Source organism: Aphanomyces invadans (genome assembly GCF_000520115.1).
Source record: "Aphanomyces invadans strain NJM9701 unplaced genomic scaffold supercont1.4, whole genome shotgun sequence".
NCBI classification, from domain to species: Eukaryota; Oomycota; class Saprolegniomycetes; order Saprolegniales; family Verrucalvaceae; genus Aphanomyces; species Aphanomyces invadans.
The window spans coordinates 552,829-573,779 of NW_008580149.1; the positions used below are offsets into that span (position 1 = coordinate 552,829).

At 55.9% G+C, this 20,951-nt stretch overlaps 7 protein-coding genes across 10 annotated transcripts; 5 read left to right on the forward strand and 2 right to left on the reverse strand.

Annotated features, from left to right (window-relative positions):
* The first annotated feature begins 172 nt into the window (after positions 1-172).
* H310_02651 (hypothetical protein) lies at positions 173-852 on the forward strand. The gene has a single exon (XM_008866228.1). It carries the CDS (start codon positions 200-202, stop codon positions 647-649), a length of 450 nt encoding a protein of 149 aa, XP_008864450.1. The 5' UTR covers positions 173-199; the 3' UTR covers positions 650-852.
* On the reverse strand, positions 795-9,530 carry H310_02652 (hypothetical protein). Its single transcript, XM_008866229.1, has 5 exons — positions 5,403-9,530; positions 3,454-4,950; positions 3,184-3,405; positions 2,626-2,907; positions 795-2,578 (listed from the first exon to the last, which is right to left on the reverse strand). The coding sequence occupies exons 1-5, from the start codon at positions 9,502-9,504 to the stop codon at positions 1,101-1,103; spliced, it is 7,581 nt and encodes a 2,526-aa protein (XP_008864451.1). The 5' UTR covers positions 9,505-9,530; the 3' UTR covers positions 795-1,100.
* A 567-nt stretch (positions 9,531-10,097) lies between these two features.
* H310_02653 (hypothetical protein) lies at positions 10,098-11,162 on the forward strand. The gene has a single exon (XM_008866230.1). The coding sequence runs from the start codon at positions 10,120-10,122 to the stop codon at positions 10,717-10,719; it is 600 nt and encodes a 199-aa protein (XP_008864452.1). The 5' UTR covers positions 10,098-10,119; the 3' UTR covers positions 10,720-11,162.
* H310_02654 (hypothetical protein) lies at positions 10,969-14,452 on the reverse strand. 3 transcript variants are annotated; one of them, XM_008866232.1, is made up of 7 exons: positions 13,471-14,452; positions 13,140-13,421; positions 12,967-13,034; positions 12,752-12,919; positions 11,903-12,561; positions 11,341-11,503; positions 10,969-11,286 (listed from the first exon to the last, which is right to left on the reverse strand). In XM_008866232.1, exons 1-7 carry the CDS (start codon positions 14,435-14,437, stop codon positions 11,047-11,049), a joined length of 2,547 nt encoding a protein of 848 aa, XP_008864454.1. In that variant the 5' UTR covers positions 14,438-14,452; the 3' UTR covers positions 10,969-11,046. The 3 variants fall into 3 exon arrangements, with proteins under 3 accessions (XP_008864454.1, XP_008864453.1, XP_008864455.1); XM_008866231.1 differs by having other exon boundaries at positions 11,612-12,561; XM_008866233.1 differs by having other exon boundaries at positions 11,341-12,561.
* Positions 14,453-15,129: 677 nt separating this feature from the next.
* On the forward strand, positions 15,130-16,198 carry H310_02655 (the record flags this gene model as incomplete). 2 transcript variants are annotated; one of them, XM_008866235.1, is made up of 4 exons in its annotated part: positions 15,130-15,304; positions 15,356-15,408; positions 15,466-15,556; positions 15,602-16,198. In XM_008866235.1, the coding sequence occupies 4 exons, from the start codon at positions 15,130-15,132 to the stop codon at positions 16,108-16,110; spliced, it is 828 nt and encodes a 275-aa protein (XP_008864457.1). In that variant the 3' UTR covers positions 16,111-16,198. The 2 variants fall into 2 exon arrangements, with proteins under 2 accessions (XP_008864457.1, XP_008864456.1); XM_008866234.1 differs by having other exon boundaries at positions 15,130-15,408.
* Positions 16,199-16,768: 570 nt separating this feature from the next.
* On the forward strand, positions 16,769-17,902 carry H310_02656 (hypothetical protein). Its single transcript, XM_008866236.1, has 2 exons — positions 16,769-17,424; positions 17,473-17,902. Exons 1-2 carry the CDS (start codon positions 16,791-16,793, stop codon positions 17,763-17,765), a joined length of 927 nt encoding a protein of 308 aa, XP_008864458.1. The 5' UTR covers positions 16,769-16,790; the 3' UTR covers positions 17,766-17,902.
* A 173-nt stretch (positions 17,903-18,075) lies between these two features.
* H310_02657 (hypothetical protein) lies at positions 18,076-19,542 on the forward strand (the record flags this gene model as incomplete). The annotated part of the gene is made up of 1 exon (XM_008866237.1): positions 18,076-19,542. The coding sequence occupies one exon, from the start codon at positions 18,076-18,078 to the stop codon at positions 19,540-19,542; it is 1,467 nt and encodes a 488-aa protein (XP_008864459.1).
* Between the last annotated feature and the right edge of the window lie 1,409 nt (positions 19,543-20,951).

Consider the following 20,951-nt stretch of genomic DNA (forward strand, 5'->3'; position numbering starts at 1 on the left):
GTCGTGGAATCGTCCATGTGCGCGACGACTGCTGCCGCAGCGACGCCAGTATGCGCGAAACGACGTTGTCCAGGCAATCAACGAGTGCATGATAGAGCCGTGGTGCCCTTCCCGCCTTGGCTGTCGACAGTCGCACGACACACCAGACACAAAACTGCTAAGATGGCTGGCACCGAAACGGTCCAACGGCGCATCTAAGATGCCGATCGCGTCGTCATCTGGCACGCCGCCTTGCATCGGGATTCCCGACAGGCATTGTTCAATCCTCGTTCCTTGCATGAAGACCCCCGCGACCGCGCACATTCTCGCCCTTGTCGCCACGGCGGCACGCCGTGTCGTGTACGGCGACTCGATCGACCATGCCCACCTGACGACATCGGACGTGATCGAGCTACCGTTCGAGTTGGACCACGTCGGCGGCCTCCCGACACACGACCAACTGATCGTGTTGTCCAAGTGGTCGCTGGCCGAACTCAACTCATTCGCCGACTTTTTCCTCCTCAGCCCCCGCAGCCCCCGCCACAAGAAGCAGTCGTTTTCATTCCACCGAGCGAGTGGCAACTTTGCCGAGTGCCATGTCGTCCTCGATGCCACACAGGATGCAGCTCCCACACCCTACGACCATGCTAGACACACAAAAATGCCATAGATTCATAAATCCACCCGACGTCGGTAGCATCTCGCGTCCACGGTGGCGGCGATGGCTACCCTCGGCTCTCTTCGCTACTTGCGCCACCGAGACCATGTCCACCCAACCCTTCCGTCGCCGTGACCATGATGCCATCGTCATCGGGAACGACTCGTCATTCACCCATCGATCTAACGTTTAAAGAATCTGCTGGCGAGACAGGATGATGGAGGGGGTTTTGGCAGTGCCGTGGACGACCGAGGGCTGCATGACATCGCAGAACACGTCGCCTCTTTCCTGATGCATGAGTCGTGCTGGCAGCGTTTGCCTGGAGGTCCGCCGCCACGGCACTTTTTTGTGTGCGGCACCGGTTCATCCCCCCACACACACACATGATCGACCACATGTGCCATGTCATGAACTATCTATCACTACTCTTGTACGAACGCCACTCCGTCCATGACGATCGTTGTTACGGTTGCTTGGACAGGATGCCGCCAAATTGGAGTGGCTGCTGCTGTTGTGGCACGAGCTTGCTCGCGTGAAAGTCGGACGAGTTGGCGCGGCGGACGCGCTGGAATGGGACCGCGACGTGGGGGTCCTTTTGTTCCTGCTGCGTGTTTAGCATCTGCTGGAGCTTGGCGGACGCGTCCTTGAGTTCCGACAGGTCCGTGTCGCTCACGTGCGTGCGGCTGAGTTCCTTGAGACCGCCGGTGGCAGTACTCGTCTTGTCGCTTGTGTCGCTGTCCGACCCGTTCGTGAGCGCCGCGATGACGCGTTGCTGCTCGAGGATGATCTTCTTCATGTGGACCATCGTCAAATCGTCGTCGTTCTCGTGGAGTTTCGAGTTGGTTCGGAGAATGTCCTCGATCACGACGCCGCGACTGAGCGCGTTGTTGTAGAGGAGCCACGTTTGGACTTTGCCGGGCACGACGATGGCGCTGAGCACGACAATCACACTCAAGCATGCCATGCCCAGGACGCAATCGTGGACAAAGAAGAGGTGGATCGCGAGCTTGTTGTCGCTGCCAAAGAAGAGCAGCATCCACGTCGCGGCCGCCGCGCTGAAAAAGTAAAAACTCACGGTGCACGGGATCATGCCGGGAATGGTCGACCACCCCGCGACGAGCGCCGCCACATCGACAACAACAAACACGAGCTTGAGCACGCGGACAGATCCGCTTTCGTACGGGCCACGGAAGAGGAGCATAAACACAAACAGATTGACCGACACCATCGCGAGCATGACGACCAGCGGCACGTACGACGTCTCGGCCGTGATCGAGTGGTACGCGTCGGCCGACGTCAAGAGCGCGAGGCCGACGATCGCGTGGAGGAATCCTTTTGAAAACACCAACGCCTTGGCCCACGGCCGGAGCTTGATGAAGTACGAATTCTCGTCTTTGAACCATGCGAGCCACGACTGGTTGGCATTGCCGCCCTCGCCGCGCATCCATTGCATCCACATCTTGATGTCCTCGAGCACATCCGACCACTCGAACGCGAGCGGGTTGAACCAAAACGGCGACCACGTCCATGAAAACACCACGAGCCACAAACTCCACGTCAGCGCCACGTACTGCGTCGTGTGCGTGTATGCGTAGTAGAGCACGAGCGCGGCGGCGATCTCAAAGCCCGCGTACAAATGACTCGACGCGTAGAACCGATACAAGTCGTCGAAGCGGCTGTGCTTGGTGACAAAGCCCCGACCGGTCGCGCGGTACTTGGCGCCGCCGGCCAGAATCGTCTGGCCAAAGTAAAACCACTTGGTCCCGATGTGGAATAAAAAGTACATGGGACCACCCGTCACGACCACCATAAACACTTCAGACAGCGCCGCTTTGAACCCGCGCTCGACCGAGATGGTGGCCAACATGGGCGCCGTGGTCAGGAACGCGACGCTGCCAAGCATCACTTGGAGCTCCGACAGAATCACGGCTTCGCGGCCGCCTACAATCAACACCGCGTTGGGATCGCAACGGGCCATGGCAGCGTACCAGTGCCTTCGACGCCGAGCAACGCGCGCAGCACGTTGATGTATACCAGCACATACACCGTCCAAATGACAAAGCTCATGCTGAGGTAGAACCCCACGTGATTGTAGTAAAAACTCAGGAGCTTGAAAAAATCGAGGCGATGCGCCAGCCGGTACACGTCGCGACTGAGCGACTGCTCCGCCGCCCCCTGCGCGAGCTTGGCCTCAAACTTGTAGATCTGCTGCATCCCGACATCGCGACCCTTGCCGCACTTGACGTACTCTGGGAACGCGACCGTCCCACCTGCAAACCCCAACAAGAGTTAGAGCTCAAGTTCACTCTACCGTGCATCGCGCACGACGATATATAATAAACGAAACGCATGCAAACAGTCACCGAAACAAGCACGCACCGACCAAAACCTCCACGAAAGCACCCCGCGCGCAGCCACAACGGTACAACAAACATTGCCCGAACTCGACCTCCAGTGACTCGCGCTCATCTCGCACACGCATGCCACATCACCCATGGTATCCAAACGAAAAATCGACCGTCCACACGGTCGTCCAGCGCACGAACCTCGCAAACAATTGTTGTAGCCGGCAAAGATATCTTCACTCAAGTTGATCCCCTTGCTGGCTTTGCTGAATCCGCCACGGGTCATGAAGAAGAGCTTGTTAAACACGTCGGGGTGGCCGTAGTGCATGCGCACTCGAAGCGGGCGAGTCAACGTGCGCTGGCCGAGCGTGACAAATGACGTTTCCTGGAGAGCCATGTAGTTGGCGAGCGAACTGATGCTCCCTACGTCATCGTCGGCATGCGGCGAGTTTGATGCAGTCGAGATTGTACCTGTAAAGATGTGTTCCGGGAGCCCGACTATCGTGCACGGCCGCTTGCTCGCGGAAAACTCTTCGAGCAAGTTGCGCATCTTGAGGGCTTCTTCGAGGTACCCGTCTTGGTTCATATCGATCGTTTGCAAGTGCTCGCCGCGGGTGAATATCACGGCTGCGTTTTGATTTTCAGGCTTGCCTTCGCCCAGAATCGGGTTGCCGGGGAGGCGAATCCGGTAGCACTCGACGACTTCGTACAGCGTCTCCGTCCCCTTGATCAGCACGGTAAAGTAGCTCAGGTCCTTTTGGTAATTCACGCGAACTTCGTCGATGTAGCTCACGCGCAGGTTGGGAAAACGATGGAGGAGGAACTCAATGTCCTTGGCTTTCGGGTCGTTGTTGCGCTTTTGACGACCGTACACTTGGCACGCGACAACGTACGTGAATTTGGCCTTGACGAGGTCTTCGATCACGTGCCGCGGCACGTTTTCGAGCTCGGCGAGGAGCCGGATGGCCGCTTCCCCATACATGAGCCCTTGCACTGTCCGCGCCAGTGTCTGCCCTCGCATGGACGCCCACAAGCGCAGCTCCTGCACCGTGTTCGGATCTTTCCACAGGTTCTTTTTCGGTTCGACGCGCTCGAGAAAATTTTGCCAGTCGTTCGGGTACAGCGTTTGCAAGTACAGCAGCGTGTGCACGTCCAATCCGTCCTGCTTGGACTCCAAGTCGCTCTTGGAGTACATGATGTCTTCGGCGTAAAACGGCGTCATGACCGAGTAACTCTGCATTTCTTCCAGCACCGGGGCGACCGGCATGTCCATGAACAGCGAGTTGACAAAGAAGAGGAGTCGCCGCCGCGCGTCGTACGATTTCGGCTCGGCGTCCACCTTTTGAAGCGTCAAGAGCCCGCGAACGTGGCTCACAGCCGTCGACGCGTGCGAGTCAAACACAAACAGCGTGAGCTGCTCGCCCGTGTACTCATCGTCCCACATGAACCCGCGTTCTTGCGTGAGCATCCACGTGAGGCGGTCGTTCATGGCTTTGGTCTCGCTCACGAGGACGTCGGTGGGATCGTCCATCCCGGCGCTCAACATGCCCTTGACCACGTTTAAGAACGTGCGCAGTTTGTCGCGAATTTGCATGACGTGGACGGCTGGAATACTCGTCTTGAGGTGCGGTAGGGTCGGAGGCTGGATCTGCTGCATGGCGGCGATGCGCGCGACGCCCGATCCACGCGACCGACGCGGGACGTTGCTGCTCGACGACAGCGTGTTCAGGCCGGTCGTGGATGCCGACTTGTGCATCGCGCTCGACTTGATCGAATTCAAATGCGATGTCGGGTGCTGCTGCTGCTGCTGCTGCGTATACTGCATGTAGTCGCTAGGCTGCTTGCGAGTCGGTACGTGCTTGGCGTGTGCCTTCCACGACGGCATGTTCGACTTGAGCAGTTGAAGCACGTCCGACCAGGCGTCGGCAGCGGCCGCCAGCTTTTCCCACTTGATGCCGTGGTACATCCCTACCCCCCCACACAACAAACCCGTCAGTGCGGTCACAAGACCACCACTCGAAACAGCACACGGCATGCACAGAATGCAAAGATCAAAGCTCCAAACGCCATTCGCTTCGATCGAGCAGCTTGAATCGCCGTCCCATCATGCGCTCTCCACGTCGACATCGACACGAACGGCGTAAAGTTTGCCACACAAAAAAGAAGGGGTTTGCAATCACGCCACAACAGCTTCGTACGCAACCATCGATTGCCAGCGTGGTGCCAACCAAACGCAGACAAAATCCAAGCACCGCGACATCTCTGGCATTGTCGGGGGTGGATGCTCGTTGCCTTTGTGATACAGACCCCCCGACGAGCCACTCATTCGCCAACCGTCAAACCACGTCAGCCACACGTTTTCATCCAAGCTGTACTCCCTTGGAGTCCACACCATCGTGCGAATTCCCTGCGCCACGTACCTCGTTCCAGCCACGACGTCAGGATCGCACAGATAAATCGAACGTCGTTCGAGTGGCAGGGCCCGAGGAGGTTGATCAAGATGTATATGGTGAGCTCCCACACTTCGCCAACGCTCTCTTCCATCATGGGGTGGGCGGCGAGGACGTCGTGGATGGTCATGCTATTGACGTTGCCGTGCTGGTTCAAGTGGAGGCAAAACTGCTCAAAGCACCCGGCGAGTTGAAACAGCGGCACGTACAGCTGCCGTTCGTACGCCGGGATGCGCTGAAACTTGAGGAGGTCCATTTCAGCGTTGCTGATAAAGTCGTCGGCGCGAAGACTGTCGATGACGGTATCCCATGCGGTGCCGAACGACGTCCACATCCGGCGGCGCGAGTCTTGCTTCTCCCGGCGGCTCGGGATGCGTCTGGTAAAGCTGAGGAGCGGCGTCAACTCTTGTTTATCGTGCTTGTTCCCGGTTGTGTGGACAGGGGACGCGACGACGTTGAGGACTTCGTACGACCGACTGCCGCCGACCGCCGCGCCGTACGTGTGGTCGTGAGCTGCTAGTTCGACGCCGGTTTTCGACGTCGCCGCGATCAGTTTCTGGTTGAACTGATGGGCAGCATGGACAAATGCTTGGCGTGTTCGCTCGTAGTTGCGAATTTCGCCAATCTTGAGGCGAAACCCGACAAACGTCCCGGTGAACGCGACCCAGAGCGCGTTCCAGATAGTCACGTCGATGCAAAAAATCATAAAGAACGGAAACCACTGAATGTACATGAGCGCCAGCGTCAAGACAATGTCGACGTGATTCTCGACGTGGTCGGCCCATAGCAGCAGCGTCGGCTTGACGAGCGGCGCAATCTCAAACTTGTACGAAAACAACATATTCCATGCCAAGAGCGTCACCCAAAAGAATTGGTACCCCAAGCTGTCGGCGGCCGAGTCCAGCACGTTGTCGCCGACGTACAACAGGTTGATCGGGCTGACCAAGTCGCGAAAGACCTGCACCGGGACATAAGTTGTTTGCCGGATCCAGCTCGTGACGCCAGGCAACACTTGGAGCACGCTGTTGAATGCAAACGGGACATGCACGAGCAGCGTGAGTGTGTAAAACTGCGGCCAGTACGGCGCGCTCGCGAGGGCGTACCAGTACAGCAGCGAGCAGATTGTCGTGGTGCCTAGGTGGAAGATGACGCGGACAACCATGCGAATCAACGTCGGAAACGGCATGTGCGGCGAGTACATGAGCATGAGGTCGATGCCAGCCCACACAATGTTGAGCAAGAGCGGCGAGAGGAGCACACTCGAGACCAGGTGGAGCGCGGCGGATGCGTCCAAGTCGAGTTGGTCGGCAAACGCGACGGCGACGAGAAAGTGAAACGAGACCAAGTGAAACTCAAACACGCGGCGGAACGCGCGAAGCGGCGTGATCCAGTGGCGCTTCTCAAAGTACGTTTTCGTAGTCGCGGCCCACGCTTGCGCGATGCATGGCGGCGCGTCCGGCGGCAGCGGCGCGTCGTGCGCATCCGGGCTCTTGTAGTCGTACTTGAGGCACGCCCGCGTCCAAAAGAACTCGTTGAAATCGTCGTAGTTGCGCCGTTCTTCGTGGTCCTGCGCCTTGTTCATCTCGGCCTTGAGCAGCATGTAAACGGGCGTGATGACGGCGTCCAAAAAGTACCCCGGCTCGCGCGTGTGCGGCCGGCCAAACTCTTGTTTCATCTTGTGGAACAAAAAGTTGAGAAACTCGGGGGCGTGGCGGACGTTGCTGCCTTCGCCCCAGATGAAAAATAGCAAACACAGGTCGGCGGCGAGGCTGTCTAGTGACGACGATGGCGTTGCTGTCATCGGCGTGATCTGGAGCTTGTGGCACCAGTGGTGGTAATTTTCAAACATGGTCGTGTGCAGACTCACAAACGGGTTCGTTCCGCCCCGGGTTTGGTTGGCCAGGAGCACGAGCAAGTGCTCCGTTTGATTCTTGACGCTCGCCGCTTGAAAGCCAAACGATCGCGCGACTTGCGACGCGACACTCGACATGGCGGCAAACGGCTGCATCTTGGCCGGCAGATCCTGCAAGTGAAACAAGTTGGTATGCGACTCACTCGCGGGCCATGCGCGGCCGTCGCTACCGGCCACAGACGGGCTGAACGGCGGCCGCGTCCCCGACGGTTTCTTGTACGTGGAGAGCTGCAGCACGATCGACATGACGGCCAGCACGCCCCACGTCGAGTACAGCTCGCCACAGTACAAGTTGCACAGCAACTCGGGCGGCGTCGACGGACCTGAAACGAGCAACGACAGCGTGTGCCATAGCCCCACCATAAACTGGCCATTGTTTAGAAACCGCGACGCGCCACCGACAACGCCCCATGCCCCGAGGATCGATGTCGACGCGATCACCACGATCGAGCGGTCCACGAACGAGAAAAACGGCAAGAAAAACGCAAGGATAAACACCACGAGCGTGATAACTTGATGCAGGAGCAGCGGGATAAACGGGTGCAGCACCAACGACAGGAGCAGCGCCGTCGTCCCGGCAAGGCTGTGGACGGGAAGGAGGCAGCTAAGGAGACCAAATACGACGCCACACAGCGACGCCACCGCCATCGGAAAAATCGTCCAGACCGTGAAGCCCACGTTGAACAGCGTGTAGAATGCACACGTCGCGGCGAGCGAGCTCCCAATGCACGCGGCCAAGTGCTCGTTGCGCGTGCCAAACCCAGCCATGACGGCCGAGAACACCATCCCGACAAGCGCGAGGAAGCTCAGGACGTAGTCGGTGACCGGGAGCGGCGTATAGTACGGCAAGCCGTACCAAACCGGGTGCTTGTATATCCACTCCTTGGTGGGGTAATTGGGAGGATCGCACCCGATGCTCGTGTAGTTGTTCTTGGGCCCTTGGTACACGCGGACGTAGTCGATGGTAAAATTGGATGGCCACAATGACGCACATAGTTGGCCGTCGCACGGCGGCGAAAACTTTTCCGACACAGCGGTTGAGATGATGAGGTAGCTTGGCTCGACGGGAATTTTGCGCGGAGGGATGCCGTCCACCCATTTGTTGAGCGCCGCGCCTTGGATCTCGTACAGAAAATTGCCGTCCAGCCACCATCGAATGTACCCGTCCTCCCCCGGCAGCCACTCGAGCGAGTACAAGTGGTAGTTCTTAAACGAGTTCGAGTCGAGCTGGGTGAGTGCCGAGATCGAGTCCAGGTTCGCGTCACCGTAGTAGTCGCTGTTGATCTTCGTGTAGTTGCCGTACGTCAGGTTCGTATACCACATGCCGGGGCGGGGCAGCGTGCCGGGATCGGGCCGCATGTTTTCGTGTAGGCCAGGCGCTAGCTGCAGCGACGTCGAGATGAACGCAGGATCGTCCTTCTTCTTGATCTGCACTTCAAACACGTCGATTTCGGTCGCGCCACGGCCCTGGCGTGGATGCAGACCAAACCGTTCGGGCAACGAGTTCGGGTCGTCGTCATCCGTCAAGTTTCCACACGCATTGATCTTTTGCGGCTGGTCCATGTAGTCGTTCACCCATGGTGCGCACGTATCCATGGACCACGGCCATGTTCCGTCCTGCGATCCAAGGTAGGTGGCGCGCCCAATGTTTCCCATGAGCCAGAACGCCGGCCAAGTCCCGGGAATCCCCCACTTGCCCGGCAGAATCGCGCGCATGACGATATACCCGCCCGTGAAGCAAAATTTATTCCACGTCTGGACACTGCCGCTCACGTACTTGGCGCCTTTATATGCTTTCTTGGGTTTCGACGTGGTGATGATCAAGTTGCCTTCGTCCGTCTGTACCGCTTGAGGCGAAAAGTAGTGCTGCCCCATGTTGGTCAAATCGAGGTTCTCGAGGGCGGTCCACTTCGGGTCGTTCCCTGCTTCAAAGAGCCGGGATGTCGTGTTGAACTCGTCCGAGAAGATCAAGCGGTACGTGTTGTTGGCGGGCGATGATCGGCCCATCGTGTACGGGCCGGCAGGCACGTCGATCAGGTGGCCCTCCAACGGGGTCACGGGGTCAATCCACTTGGACAGATCGTCCTGACCGTTCACCCACGTCGCAAGCAGCACGAATGCAGCGCACCAGTGCATACTTCCCCCAACTTCTCGCGGCATCGGCGCACGGAGTCGATGTCGTGGCCCCAAATCCGCAAATGACCAGCAACGCTCAAACATTGTTGGGACAACACCAGCGACCTTCCGGATACGACCAAAAATCCGGATACAGCATCCAGACCTCAACGCGACCGCTTCAACCCAGAAGTTCGCACGACCTTTCTACGCCATCCACTGCGCTCTTTCTTCCCCAGTGCATAATGGTTGCCGTGCTCATGCTCCAAGGAGGTCGTCGCCCGCCGTGGCGGTTGTGGCAGTGCATCCTTATAGGCGAGTATCCGGATGTCCTCATGGATATCGTGGAGTCCAAAACATCTTGCAATTTGTATACAGTGAGAGTTGGACGATATCATACGTCGAGGCAAGCCTTGCGGTTTGATGTTTACCGCTCCATGCACGATTGCCGCCGCAATGCCGTGCGGATCTCTCTCATGTACGCCATGACACGCGACTAGACTGCCGCGCTGGCATTCCACCAGATCGCAAAGCTCGTGGTGATAGGAATCGTCGCGATGTGGAGCTTGACCTGTCTTCGACACGCACTTATGCGGGACCTCGGTGCGCAAACATCGCTGTTATCCGGATGCGGATACCCGGCGCCGAATCTCCGTCGTCATGACGGTCAACTCGATGCCGACGCTGCTGCGGTCCATGCAGGCCAGACGTCCCCCGCTCTGCGTGGAACACGTACGCGATCAGCGCCTGGAGCTGGATGCGGACGAAACAGCTTTCGGGGTCCATCTCCGCGGCGTCGAGCGATGCGACATTGTGTGCACGGCCTGTCGCGTTGCTCAAATCTCGATCGAAGACTGCGCGGATGTGCGCGTGAGCTTTGTGTCTGTCGTCGCGTCCGTTGAGGTCATGCGATGTCGCGGCGTTCACCTCACGTACGCAGGGTCGTGTGGGACCATTACGATCGATGGCTCGTCCCACATCGCCATGAACATTCCTGCGGCGACCGTCGACGCAGTCTGGGTGGTTGCGACACGGGTGTCACATTTATGTCTACGGCTGCAAAAGGACGACGACGACGGCATCCTCCCGACCACCGCAAGCACTAGCAAGGCTGGAAGCGACTCAATCGACGCATCAGACAAACCGGTCAACGCAAGGGACCTCGTCCTCGACGTCGTCGACAATTCCACCATCACATGGCAAAACGGAGCATTTGTTGCGAGCCCCCTCGAACGGCATGCCTTGTTCACGACGTTGTAACTTCAATCCATGGATCCAGTCTCCACGTGTGTCCATGGGTCACGGCAGCCGACCACGCCGTGTCCGTCCCTCTCGAGTTCCTGTCCGTCGATGTATGGCTGCTCGTATCGACAACGGTCTCCATCAGCGGCAAAGGACGGTGGACGTTGGCGTCAAGTCCGTGAAGATGCTGACGCCGTCCGTCGAGGGCCACCCTTGCGACCATCCAGCCATCTCGATCGGACAATGGACGGGACCGCCCCATGTGAAATCGCACACAAAACAACATTGACGTTAGGCTCGCCCGACTGAAGGAACCGACGGCACACTCGATGTCGACCGTCCGTTCTACGTTAGCACACTTGTAACACTCGGGTTTTTCTTGAAAAAACTCATGATGCTGCCCTTGGACTTTTGAAGCGTTGGGTGCTTTTCTTCGGGCGACGTGTCGGCCACAGTCAACGAACCGGTCGACGTCTGCTGCGGCGGCACCGACATGAGGGTCTGCAACTGCGACGCGAGCGGCTCGGACGATACGGCGACTTTGGCCACGACTTCGTCCACATGCTTGCCCATTGCCCCGATAATCTACAGATCACGCGGGTGAGTGCCACTTGTTCTCGACATGATATGACGACGCACCTCGTCGCGGTCCTGATACAGCTGGTCGGCCGAGATTTGGGTGAAAATCCCGTCCGCGTCGGCCGTGAAGCACTGCTCGATCTCGCCGTCGCGCTTAGCCGTCAGTCGCGTGTACAAAAACGCCATGCGCGGTGCGTTTTGGACAATGAAGCCATTCACGATGCTGTCGACAACACAACCGTTTGGTACACCATCCGCATGGAGCCAAGCGAAATCCCCCAACAGTCAAACATCCAAGCAGACGCTGCCAAGTTCATTCGATGGAACGTACGGGCCATGGCATACAACGGAGCAAAAAGAAGCTCGTAGAAACTGTTGCGGGTGGCGTTCGCATGGGCCAGAGACGAAAGTGGCACGCGCAACAACGTCCACTCCCCACACCACTCGACAACCCACTGGTTTTGGTACATGAATCCACCATGGCGGTGACATGCATTGTCCCACAACAAAATCAGCAAATCGACCACAATGATCTGGGCGGCACACACAACACCCCTCCGCCATGCGAATGACCCTTTTTCCACGGAAAGAGCACAGGCACCACGATGGATGGGGGACGTACCGCATATACGCTTCCTTGACGCCAAACTCGACGTCGGTGGAGCAGTTGAAGAGGAGTTTCGTGACAAGGACGAGGATGCGGCGGCTGGACGCGTCCGGGATTTGGTCCAAGAGCCCGTACGAATGAGGCGTCGTGATGGCGGGACAGATGAACCGGAGGAAGAGGAAGCCGCCCATGATGGCCTTGATCGGGCTCGACGACCCATCGTAGTCGTCTTCGGCGTCCAGGAACCGCTCGATCAGTTTCTCCTTGAGGTACCGGCACACATGGACAAACGAGAGCGGGAGTTCGTCCATGTGGTTCAAAATCGAGTCGACAATATTCTGACACACTTGCATCAAGTTGTCTGCGTTACGCTGGAGTTTGGCCGGGTCGCTGAGCGACGGATCTTTGATAATGTTGAGCTCAAAGTCGCTGCAACTGTACTTGGTTTTGTCCGTGCACAGCGCGCGAATGTGGTCGGCGAGCGCGGTGTGGATGAATCGCAAACCCACAGCTTTCGCGTAGGTGGATAGCAACCGGCTAGAGTAGTCGTCGGACCGGAACAACGTCGCGAGCGACAGGGCGCTCTGCACCTCCATGTCAATGCTCCACTGCATGAGCATGAAGAGGGCATTGCGGCTACCAAAAATACGCAGCAGCGGGAACAGCAGCGCCATCTACAAGTTCCATCACGTTTGAATTTAGGCGCCACAACCATGGACGGATCAAGTGGGGGCTTGGTTCCGCCGCCAAACGTGCCACCCCAAGTTGAAAAACAACGATACTGGGATGGACCAAGACAGTCCAGCATCATGACCACACAACGCGAACGACACAAGCATGAATGTTTTGACCAAGACATGGTACCTTGTCGCTGCGCTGGCACGTGTTTAACAGCGCCGTGACGACCACCATGTCACTGCGGACGAGCAACGAGGCCAACGTATCGCCGCGCTGGACGTCCATGTCGCTGATGATGCTGTTTTTACGTCTGTCCCCCAGGTAGAACGACGACACATCCGATCGCGCGTCGTACTAGATGATCCCCATATCAGCGACGCGACCTGATGCAACGTACGAACTTCGTCGACAGCATAGTCGGGCGGGGCGGCCTTGGCTTGAGGCTTTGGTGTCGACCACCCCGCGTCGTCTACAGCGAAACAAAAACATGATGACACTTCACAACGTATGATGGCGCCGTGGAGCAGTTCGGTCATGTGGACGGGAGTTGGTTGTTACATTATTCGGCGAGTACCTCCTCCATCTTCGCCTTTCGGTTGCCTAAAGGCCGAGGGCGATTCCGCCAACAAAACGATGGGGGTCGTGAGCGGGTCGCGATGGGGTACCATGTTGGACGAGCTGGTCAGAAAACTCTGGTACAGCGGCGGCGCCGACGACGAAATTGTTTGCGGATTGGTCGACGACCTGCCGCCTGCAAGCATGCGGGTCCGATGGAGTTCGTCTTCGAGTTCCAGATCGAAAATGATCTTTTCCATGGCACTCATCATCATTCGGTGCGACGCAGCCTTGGTTTTTTCTACGACAGGGCATCATACAACGAAACACGATCTTGCCTGGTGTTGTACCGTCTGCCGGTCTTTCCTTCGTTGTTGTGGTCGTTGTTGTAGCCGTGGCGGCGGCTGGCGGCGCAGTTGACGATATGGAAGGCTGGGAAAAGAGCGATTGCTGCAAGTTGCGCGCAATGCCCGCCAGCTCCGACGTCATTTTCGTCAGTGCCTCCGCGTCGATAGTCGGTGGAGCATTCGAAGGAGCAGAGCGGGGAGCGGGTGGAGGTGGGTCAACCTTTGGAACAGTCGCGATGCTGCCGGTGCTGCTGGCTCGGGTGGAAGGATCAGCGGTAGCAATAGGCTTCACAACAACGGCCTTTGCAGTTCCAACGGCAGCGGCAACTTCGGGGGAGTCAAGCACAATGGCCGGTGGAGACGGCACGGCAGACTTGTTGCTCCGCGAAGATGATGCCGCTTCCAATAGGGCGGCCTCATACTGCCCCCGAACGACTGCGAGTTCTTTGTGCAACGCGGCGACTGCGGCGTTAGTGTCGTGGACTTGCTGCAACAGTTCGCGTCGTTCCTTGGTAGCCTGCTGCATCCGCATGTAGAGGGTATCGTAGGACATGTCTTGAAGCATGTGAATCCACTGTACGCGGGACTCCTTGCTCCGGGTGCGGAAGAGTAGGGACCGCCCCATTCGCGACGTGATCTTGAAGCATGGCCCACACTCTTCCGCAAGGATATGCGAGTCGCCGGGGCTCATGTTCTTGAAGATGCGATCGACAGCTTCAACGACACACCCGTCCAAGCACAAGCACCCGCTCGGGATATCGCGCATATCGCGGTAGTAATACAGCATGTTCTGATGTAGGCACACAACGTACTCGACCCACCCGCTCTTGAACGACTTGCCCTTCTTCGCCATGTTGTCCACCAATACAGGGTTCCATGCGAGCAAATCTTCCCCACGGATGGCGAATTCTCCTCCGAGAGACTGCATTTGCGATGCCGATGGACCGTCTGCCAACGGCGGCGGCGGCATTTTGTCTTTTCCAAAGTACAGTTGCAAATCGGCTATTATTAAAAAAAATTACACCCGTTGCGCCGGCGATCTGATTGGTCTAGACGGATCATTTTGCAGAATTCTAACCAACCAGGTCCATATATTAAGCCATTACATGCCAATCCATTCCATTGTTTTTAACCAATCCGATCCTTCATTTCTCAATGCCCATGTTTGCCGACGTGGGTGTGGGCTGTACATAGTGGGTGTTGTCGTGTTGATAACTTTTAGCTTTGCAATCACTGATGGCGGTCTCGAGGAGACTCGGAGCGGCAACGACCCGACCACCGTTCGGCTTCGAGGACGCCCATTCGTGCCATGTCGGCTTCCACGTCGGTACGCATCCTTCCCCCCTCGAAGCCAATCCGGACTGTCCCGACAGGCGGCGTATGGACGTCTCAAGGACCTGGACGCACCATCGTCCCGATGCTGCTTACTCGTTGCGTTTCAGCGGAATCGCGACTCGGCCGGGGGGAGTGGCACCCGGTGTCGCTTAGAATGAATATGAATGCATAGGATTGGTTAAATTTGAATGAGATAGATGCACACGATTGGATAATACTTGAATAATGCCAGACTCGATTGATTTGCTTTGTTTACATGCAACATATCTACCAATCAAAATCGATTCCTGTGCGATGGTTCGATCCACCAATGGCACACCGGTTCACATGCGACCTGCCCGAAGCTTCCATGCGCACGACTTTGACTGGAACGAGCACGCAGTCATGTGCCGCGCGCAACTCGCGTGTGCAGGCGAAGCCGACAGAGTAGAAGAGTACACTGGCGAAGAGCTCAGCACGATGGCGCAGGAGCACTGGGACGCGTTTCACGCCAAGAACAACGGTATCCGATGGTTCTCACACGCTTGTGCACGTAAAACGTTGCTGTTATCAGGCAAGGTCTACAAGCCACGCAATTACCTGACCAAGGAGTTTCCAGACCTCATTGTACGTCTTGCTGATCTCACCATCCCGGCGATGCATTCGTTAAACACGTCGGGGTAGACGGCGACGAAAGTTTTGGAAGTTGGGTGCGGCTACGGCAGTGCCATCTTCCCACTCCTGGCAGAGTGTCCATCGATGCATGCCCATGTGTGTACGTGAATCCCAATCGACGCTCTCCTTCATCGCGTGCGAGTAGTCGACTTCAGCCCCCATGCAATCAACATCCTCAAATCGAATCCACTCTACGACCCCGCGCGATGCTGCGCGTACGTGTGCGACATCGTGACCGGCGCGGATGACTTGGGCGTACCCCCCACCTCCATGGATGTCGTGTTGATGGTATTTGTGTTGTCGGCGATTCCCCCGACGTCGTTGTCCCAGGTCGTGCAAAAAGTGTATCGAGCACTCCGACCCGGTGGCGTAGTGTGTTTCCGTGACTACGGGCTCTACGACTTGGCCATGATGCGATCGACCAAGAAGGTCCATGCTGGTGCGCCATGTCATGACGAGAACCTCGGCAACGTCTATTATCGCGGCGACGGCACATTGGCAACGTTCTTTTCGATCCAAGATGTCGCGGCGCTGTTTGTGGATGGCGGGTTTGCTGTTGTCGAGAACGATTACTGTACTGTCCGGCTGCGAAATCGGCGGACGAACACCAACATGGACCGCGTCTGGGTTCACGGGACATTTGTCAAGCGATGAACGAGGGGCACGCGGCTTTTCACCACCTCATCCTTCGTTTTACAGACGTAATCGCTCACGATTGTATACATATATCGAGTGTGATGCATGCAACGCATGCGAACCAGAGGCTGTCGCGGTGGTACACGACGGAACACCCGGCGGCGCGTCGTGGCGGCGGAAGGCATGGAGACTGAAAGTCGAGGTAGCTGTTGAAGCGCCGACGAATCAGGCGTTGTGGCCAAGCAACTGCTACAATTAGCCTTACTTCGACGACGCATATCTTCTTGAACTGTCGACGAAACATCGTCACCCATGTGCAGTGTTCCTCGTCGACTCCGATTCTGCGATAGCCACTTGGTCACTGCCATTCGGCTCGATGTAGGCGGTGAACTCCTGCGAGATCGACTACGCCATAGCGCCCCTCCGACGACACACGTGGCTTCACCTCTCCATTTGAGCGACCCTTGAGGTCTAAAGTAGACCTCGAGCGCACCAACCTCCGTATCCGCCGTTGCGTTCGTCGAAGTCATGCGATGTCGCAGCGTTCATCTCTCAACCAGGCCATTGCCACCCGCGGCCATCGGGTCGAGCTCCCCCCCCACAGTCCTTCACGTCGAGTGGGATATGCCGGATAAATGGTCAGTCGTCCGGATACCACGATTCGCAGAGTTTGACATTCGTTCAGTCGAAGTTGGCAAATGCTGCAGGATGACGGTCGCATGATGGAGTTCGAGGTGAGCCTGTACGACTCCTTGGTTGAGAGGAAGGGTGCTCCAGGTGGGAACAAAGCGGGTGTGGTGCACGTCGCATCGTTTCCGTCGGATCGTGTCATGCAAGCTGTGGCCAAGGTGGTTGGGTACTCCGAGACGGCGTTTGTATCCAGGCGGCCTGACAACTCGAACAACGTGTACATTCGGTTCTTTACGCCTGAAGGGGAAGTTGACCTTTGCGGACATGCGACTATCGCGGCGTTCTCGACCATGCCACCAAGCACGACATTCGCGATGCACACGATCAAATCGACGCTGATCGTGTCCACCGACTCGACTGGTCGTGTCACCATGGACCAAGACCTTCCGATCTTTTACTCACCAAGTGCAACAGTGATTTCGTCCGTTCTAGAGTCGTTGGGGCTGGACGCAGACGACATTGATGAAGCGCAGTACCCCATCACAATTGCGTCGACGGGGCTGCCAGATGTGTTTGTTCACGTGCGAAGTCGTACGATCCTCGCTGACAAGCTCACGCCGAACATGGATTTGATCGCGAAGGTTTCCAAGGAGCTAAGCACGATCGGGTATCACGTGTATACGCTGGACGTCGACAATCCAGGTACTTATTCGATCCCCTTTCAAGTTCTCACCAAGGGAGTTCCCACAGAGTACACGGCCGAGTGCCGCAACTTTGCGCCACTGTATGGCATCGATGAAGAAGCTGCAACGGGGACATCGTCCGGTGCGTTGGGAGCACTGCTCTGCCATTTGCGTCGTCGCACCGATGCGGAAACGACGACCTGTCGCATGGTGTTTTCCCAAGGACGAAGCATGCACCTACCTTCCCGCATCGAGTCAATTGTGACGGTAGATAGCGACGGTGCCATTTCGCGGGTGTCTATTGCTGGCATCGCCCAGTCCTGTGGTACGCAGATCGTGTCGGTGTCGGCGCTGCCGTGAGGATTGGTCCATGGCTGAATGAACCAAGTCGTCTTTTTCGCAGGGCAGGGTTCGTTGATTTTGTCTTTTTTGTGAATTGTCGATATTATGATAATTCCACACGTCAGTGGCATACGACATGTATCCGACAAATTGTGGCAAGGGGATTGGACAACCGACAGGAGAGAATTATTTGATTGGATGGGGAAACTATGAAGAATCGCATTGGTCGATGTCAATGTCGGTCAGGCACATATCAAGAGTTTAGCAACATAACACGATGTTATTGGTGGAAAATGCGTCAGCAGTTTCATATCCATCATTGTCGAAAATGCCGCCGAAGTCCTCAGTTCCTGCAGCGTCGAAGCAGACGATTGAAGAGTCCTTCCGTGGTACATCGACAAGGCGAGCGTATGCAACATACCAAAAGCAGTTCGAGTCCTATCTGCAGGTAGAAAAACCAGGTATTACACCCGAATCAGCGGGCACAGAGGATTGTACAGACTTTTTCCATTACTTATACACGAATGGCAGAAAAGCACGAACTATTGACCTTGCGAAATCCGCACTGGTGGCCTTCTTCAAAGACAAGAACGTGTCACCCAACCCAGCGCAGAATAGTGATGCCCGACGGTACATTATTGGGCTACAAAAGTTCAATAAGCAGAACAATGTGGACGAAGAAAAAAAGGCCTACCCATTGACGGCTCAGGAGCTCTCAACACTCATGAACGGCCTGTCGGGCTACCACCCTTTTGTCGGCTCTCTCGTTCGATTGTTGCTAGCTGCTGGCTTCCTTGGGTGCTTCAGAATCAGTGAAGTTCTGAACCTGCGGGTCAACGACGTCCAACTCGGGTCCGATAGCAGCGGTCGGTACCTGTCCATTCGTCTGCGGTGGCACAAGAAAGCCAACGTTGAAGAAGATTGTCAGATCTACCACCTTGTCGACGAAAAGTCGTACCCTTGTTTGCGGGTTTGTGCCTTCTACGATGAGTACCTGGCGTCCTTGCGAGCCTCTGGTGTGAATCTTGTCAGCTCTGCATTTGTGTTCCCAAACTTTGTACTCCTGGACGGCGGAGTTCCACGAGTTGACTGGCAGCGGCCGCTTGAACAAGCCACGCTGAGGAAACTGCTTGCTGAGGTTGCTGAAGTCACCCCGAACCTACCAATTGGAATCACACTTCACAGTCTCCGTCGCGGTGGTGCTTTCTACCGGGTGTTCGAGTCCACGGAACGTCGATTCAACTTCCGCGAGCTGATGGCCTGGTGTCGTTGGGCAGATGCAAAGACATGCTGTGAGTACCTCGTCACGCAGAGCATTAGCAATGAGATCAACCCACGAAATCTGCTACGTACAGGGGGCTCACAGAATTGGCACGGTGGCATCGCTTTGGCTTCTGGGCTTCCGTTCTCAATTGATGACCTTGGGGCAGCAGTGGCGAGAAGCCTACAGCAGAGACAGAGTTCTGAAGTGGCAGAGAAGGCTCCTACAAGACAACTGACAAAGGATGCTTTCATTGCACAGAAGACAATTCCAACGGCACGATCGGGCCTTCAAGCGTGGCAGCAATGGTTCGTCGCCGACCCAGGTGCAGGATTGGTCTGTGCCTTGAAAGACTACACAAGCGAAATGATTCGAAACGATCGGAAGAGGTATTCAGAGCGTCTCACCTTGGCTGGGGCGTTCTCAAGGTATTCCTCCTTTGAGCAGTTCGATGCGGCTTATGCAGGGTTCACGAAGTCCTACGCCCGTCTTCTTAAGGAGGTTCGCCGTAGGAAGAGATTGAATGCATTGTAAATACTTACTCGGAGCGCAGCGACCAGGAGCGAAGCTCCTCACGAGCGAAGCTAGTCGACGCGCAGCGTCCAGCCCAGAGTGCACAGGAAGATGAAGTGCTGAAAATATCTCTATTGGCTGCACTTTGACCAATCACATCATTGTCGGATTAAAGTGTCGGATTTCCAATGTTAACCATACGTAAATTCCGTCGAATTGGACGATCCCATCAAATTCTTTGGTACTACTGGAGTATTTTTAGGATGCGCAATCAAGCATAATTCGCCGAAGAGACGTGGCTTTCAGCAGGGAGCTGTGCCGTGCTTGAGAAGGGCCTCGCCTTCAGGACCGAGTATTACTTCACGACATTTCAGTTGTGTTGACGACTCTCGATTTTGATTGTGCGGGTTTTGGTGAAAATATCGCGCGGAATTCATGCAAATTGAATTTTTTGCTACCTCTGTTCCATATTAGTGCCGACATTTGACTTTACGGTGATCCCAATAACTGAATTTTTGGTCAAAATTGACGAAACAAAGCCCCAATGATGTATCAAGGAATTCTGAACAAAGTTTCTATTTGACAAAACGACCGAAAATGATATCTTCGGCCCAAAAATCAAATTCGTCAACTAGTTTCTGAATAAATATACAAAATGTGAGTTACCGGAATTATAATATGGGGACTGCCTATTTCCGGAAATCCGGATAAGAATGAAATGTCATTTTGAGCACAAGGCAAGGGCGGCATTTCGAAGTCCGTCCCCGATGCCTCTCAGTTCTTCTGCTATAGAAGTAATTCCACTGCTTCGATCTACTTCGTATTCGCAAGTAATCTCCGCTTCGTTTCATCCACTTTCGAAGTCTATAGCTTATATTCTATTGCTACCATACAGGAGCGAAGTTGGACGACGTCCGACGCACCCAGGCCGTGCTTCAAATCGGGACGATCTCGATCGTCGAAAATAAACTCAGAAATACGATGTACATCGTCGAATTTAACACAAAAAGTAAACGATATGTCAACAGATGGTCGACTTTCGTGGATGTTCAAGCAATATCTAAAATCCCTATTCAAAGAACGACTCATTTTCATAAAAAGGTTTCAGCTACTATCTAACATTCAAGTAATTCTTAACTACTCTGTTAAAAACGGGGGGGCAGTGGGATACGAACCCTCGACCTTTCGGTTTCCACGGCAGCACGCTACCACTGAGCTAACCAACCAACACACAGAATGTGAACATATAAAAAGTTTCGGGTCAATAATTTGGGACATGAGGAAAATTCTAATGTCATCCGCTCTTTACAAGCATGTGAAGCACACGTATGATGTGTGCAAGCCTGGGAAGCGGTCCTGAGAGGTTGTCCAACTTGTCTTTGGGAGTCATGAGTGACGGATATAGCGCTTCCCATCGCCGTGTGCAAGCG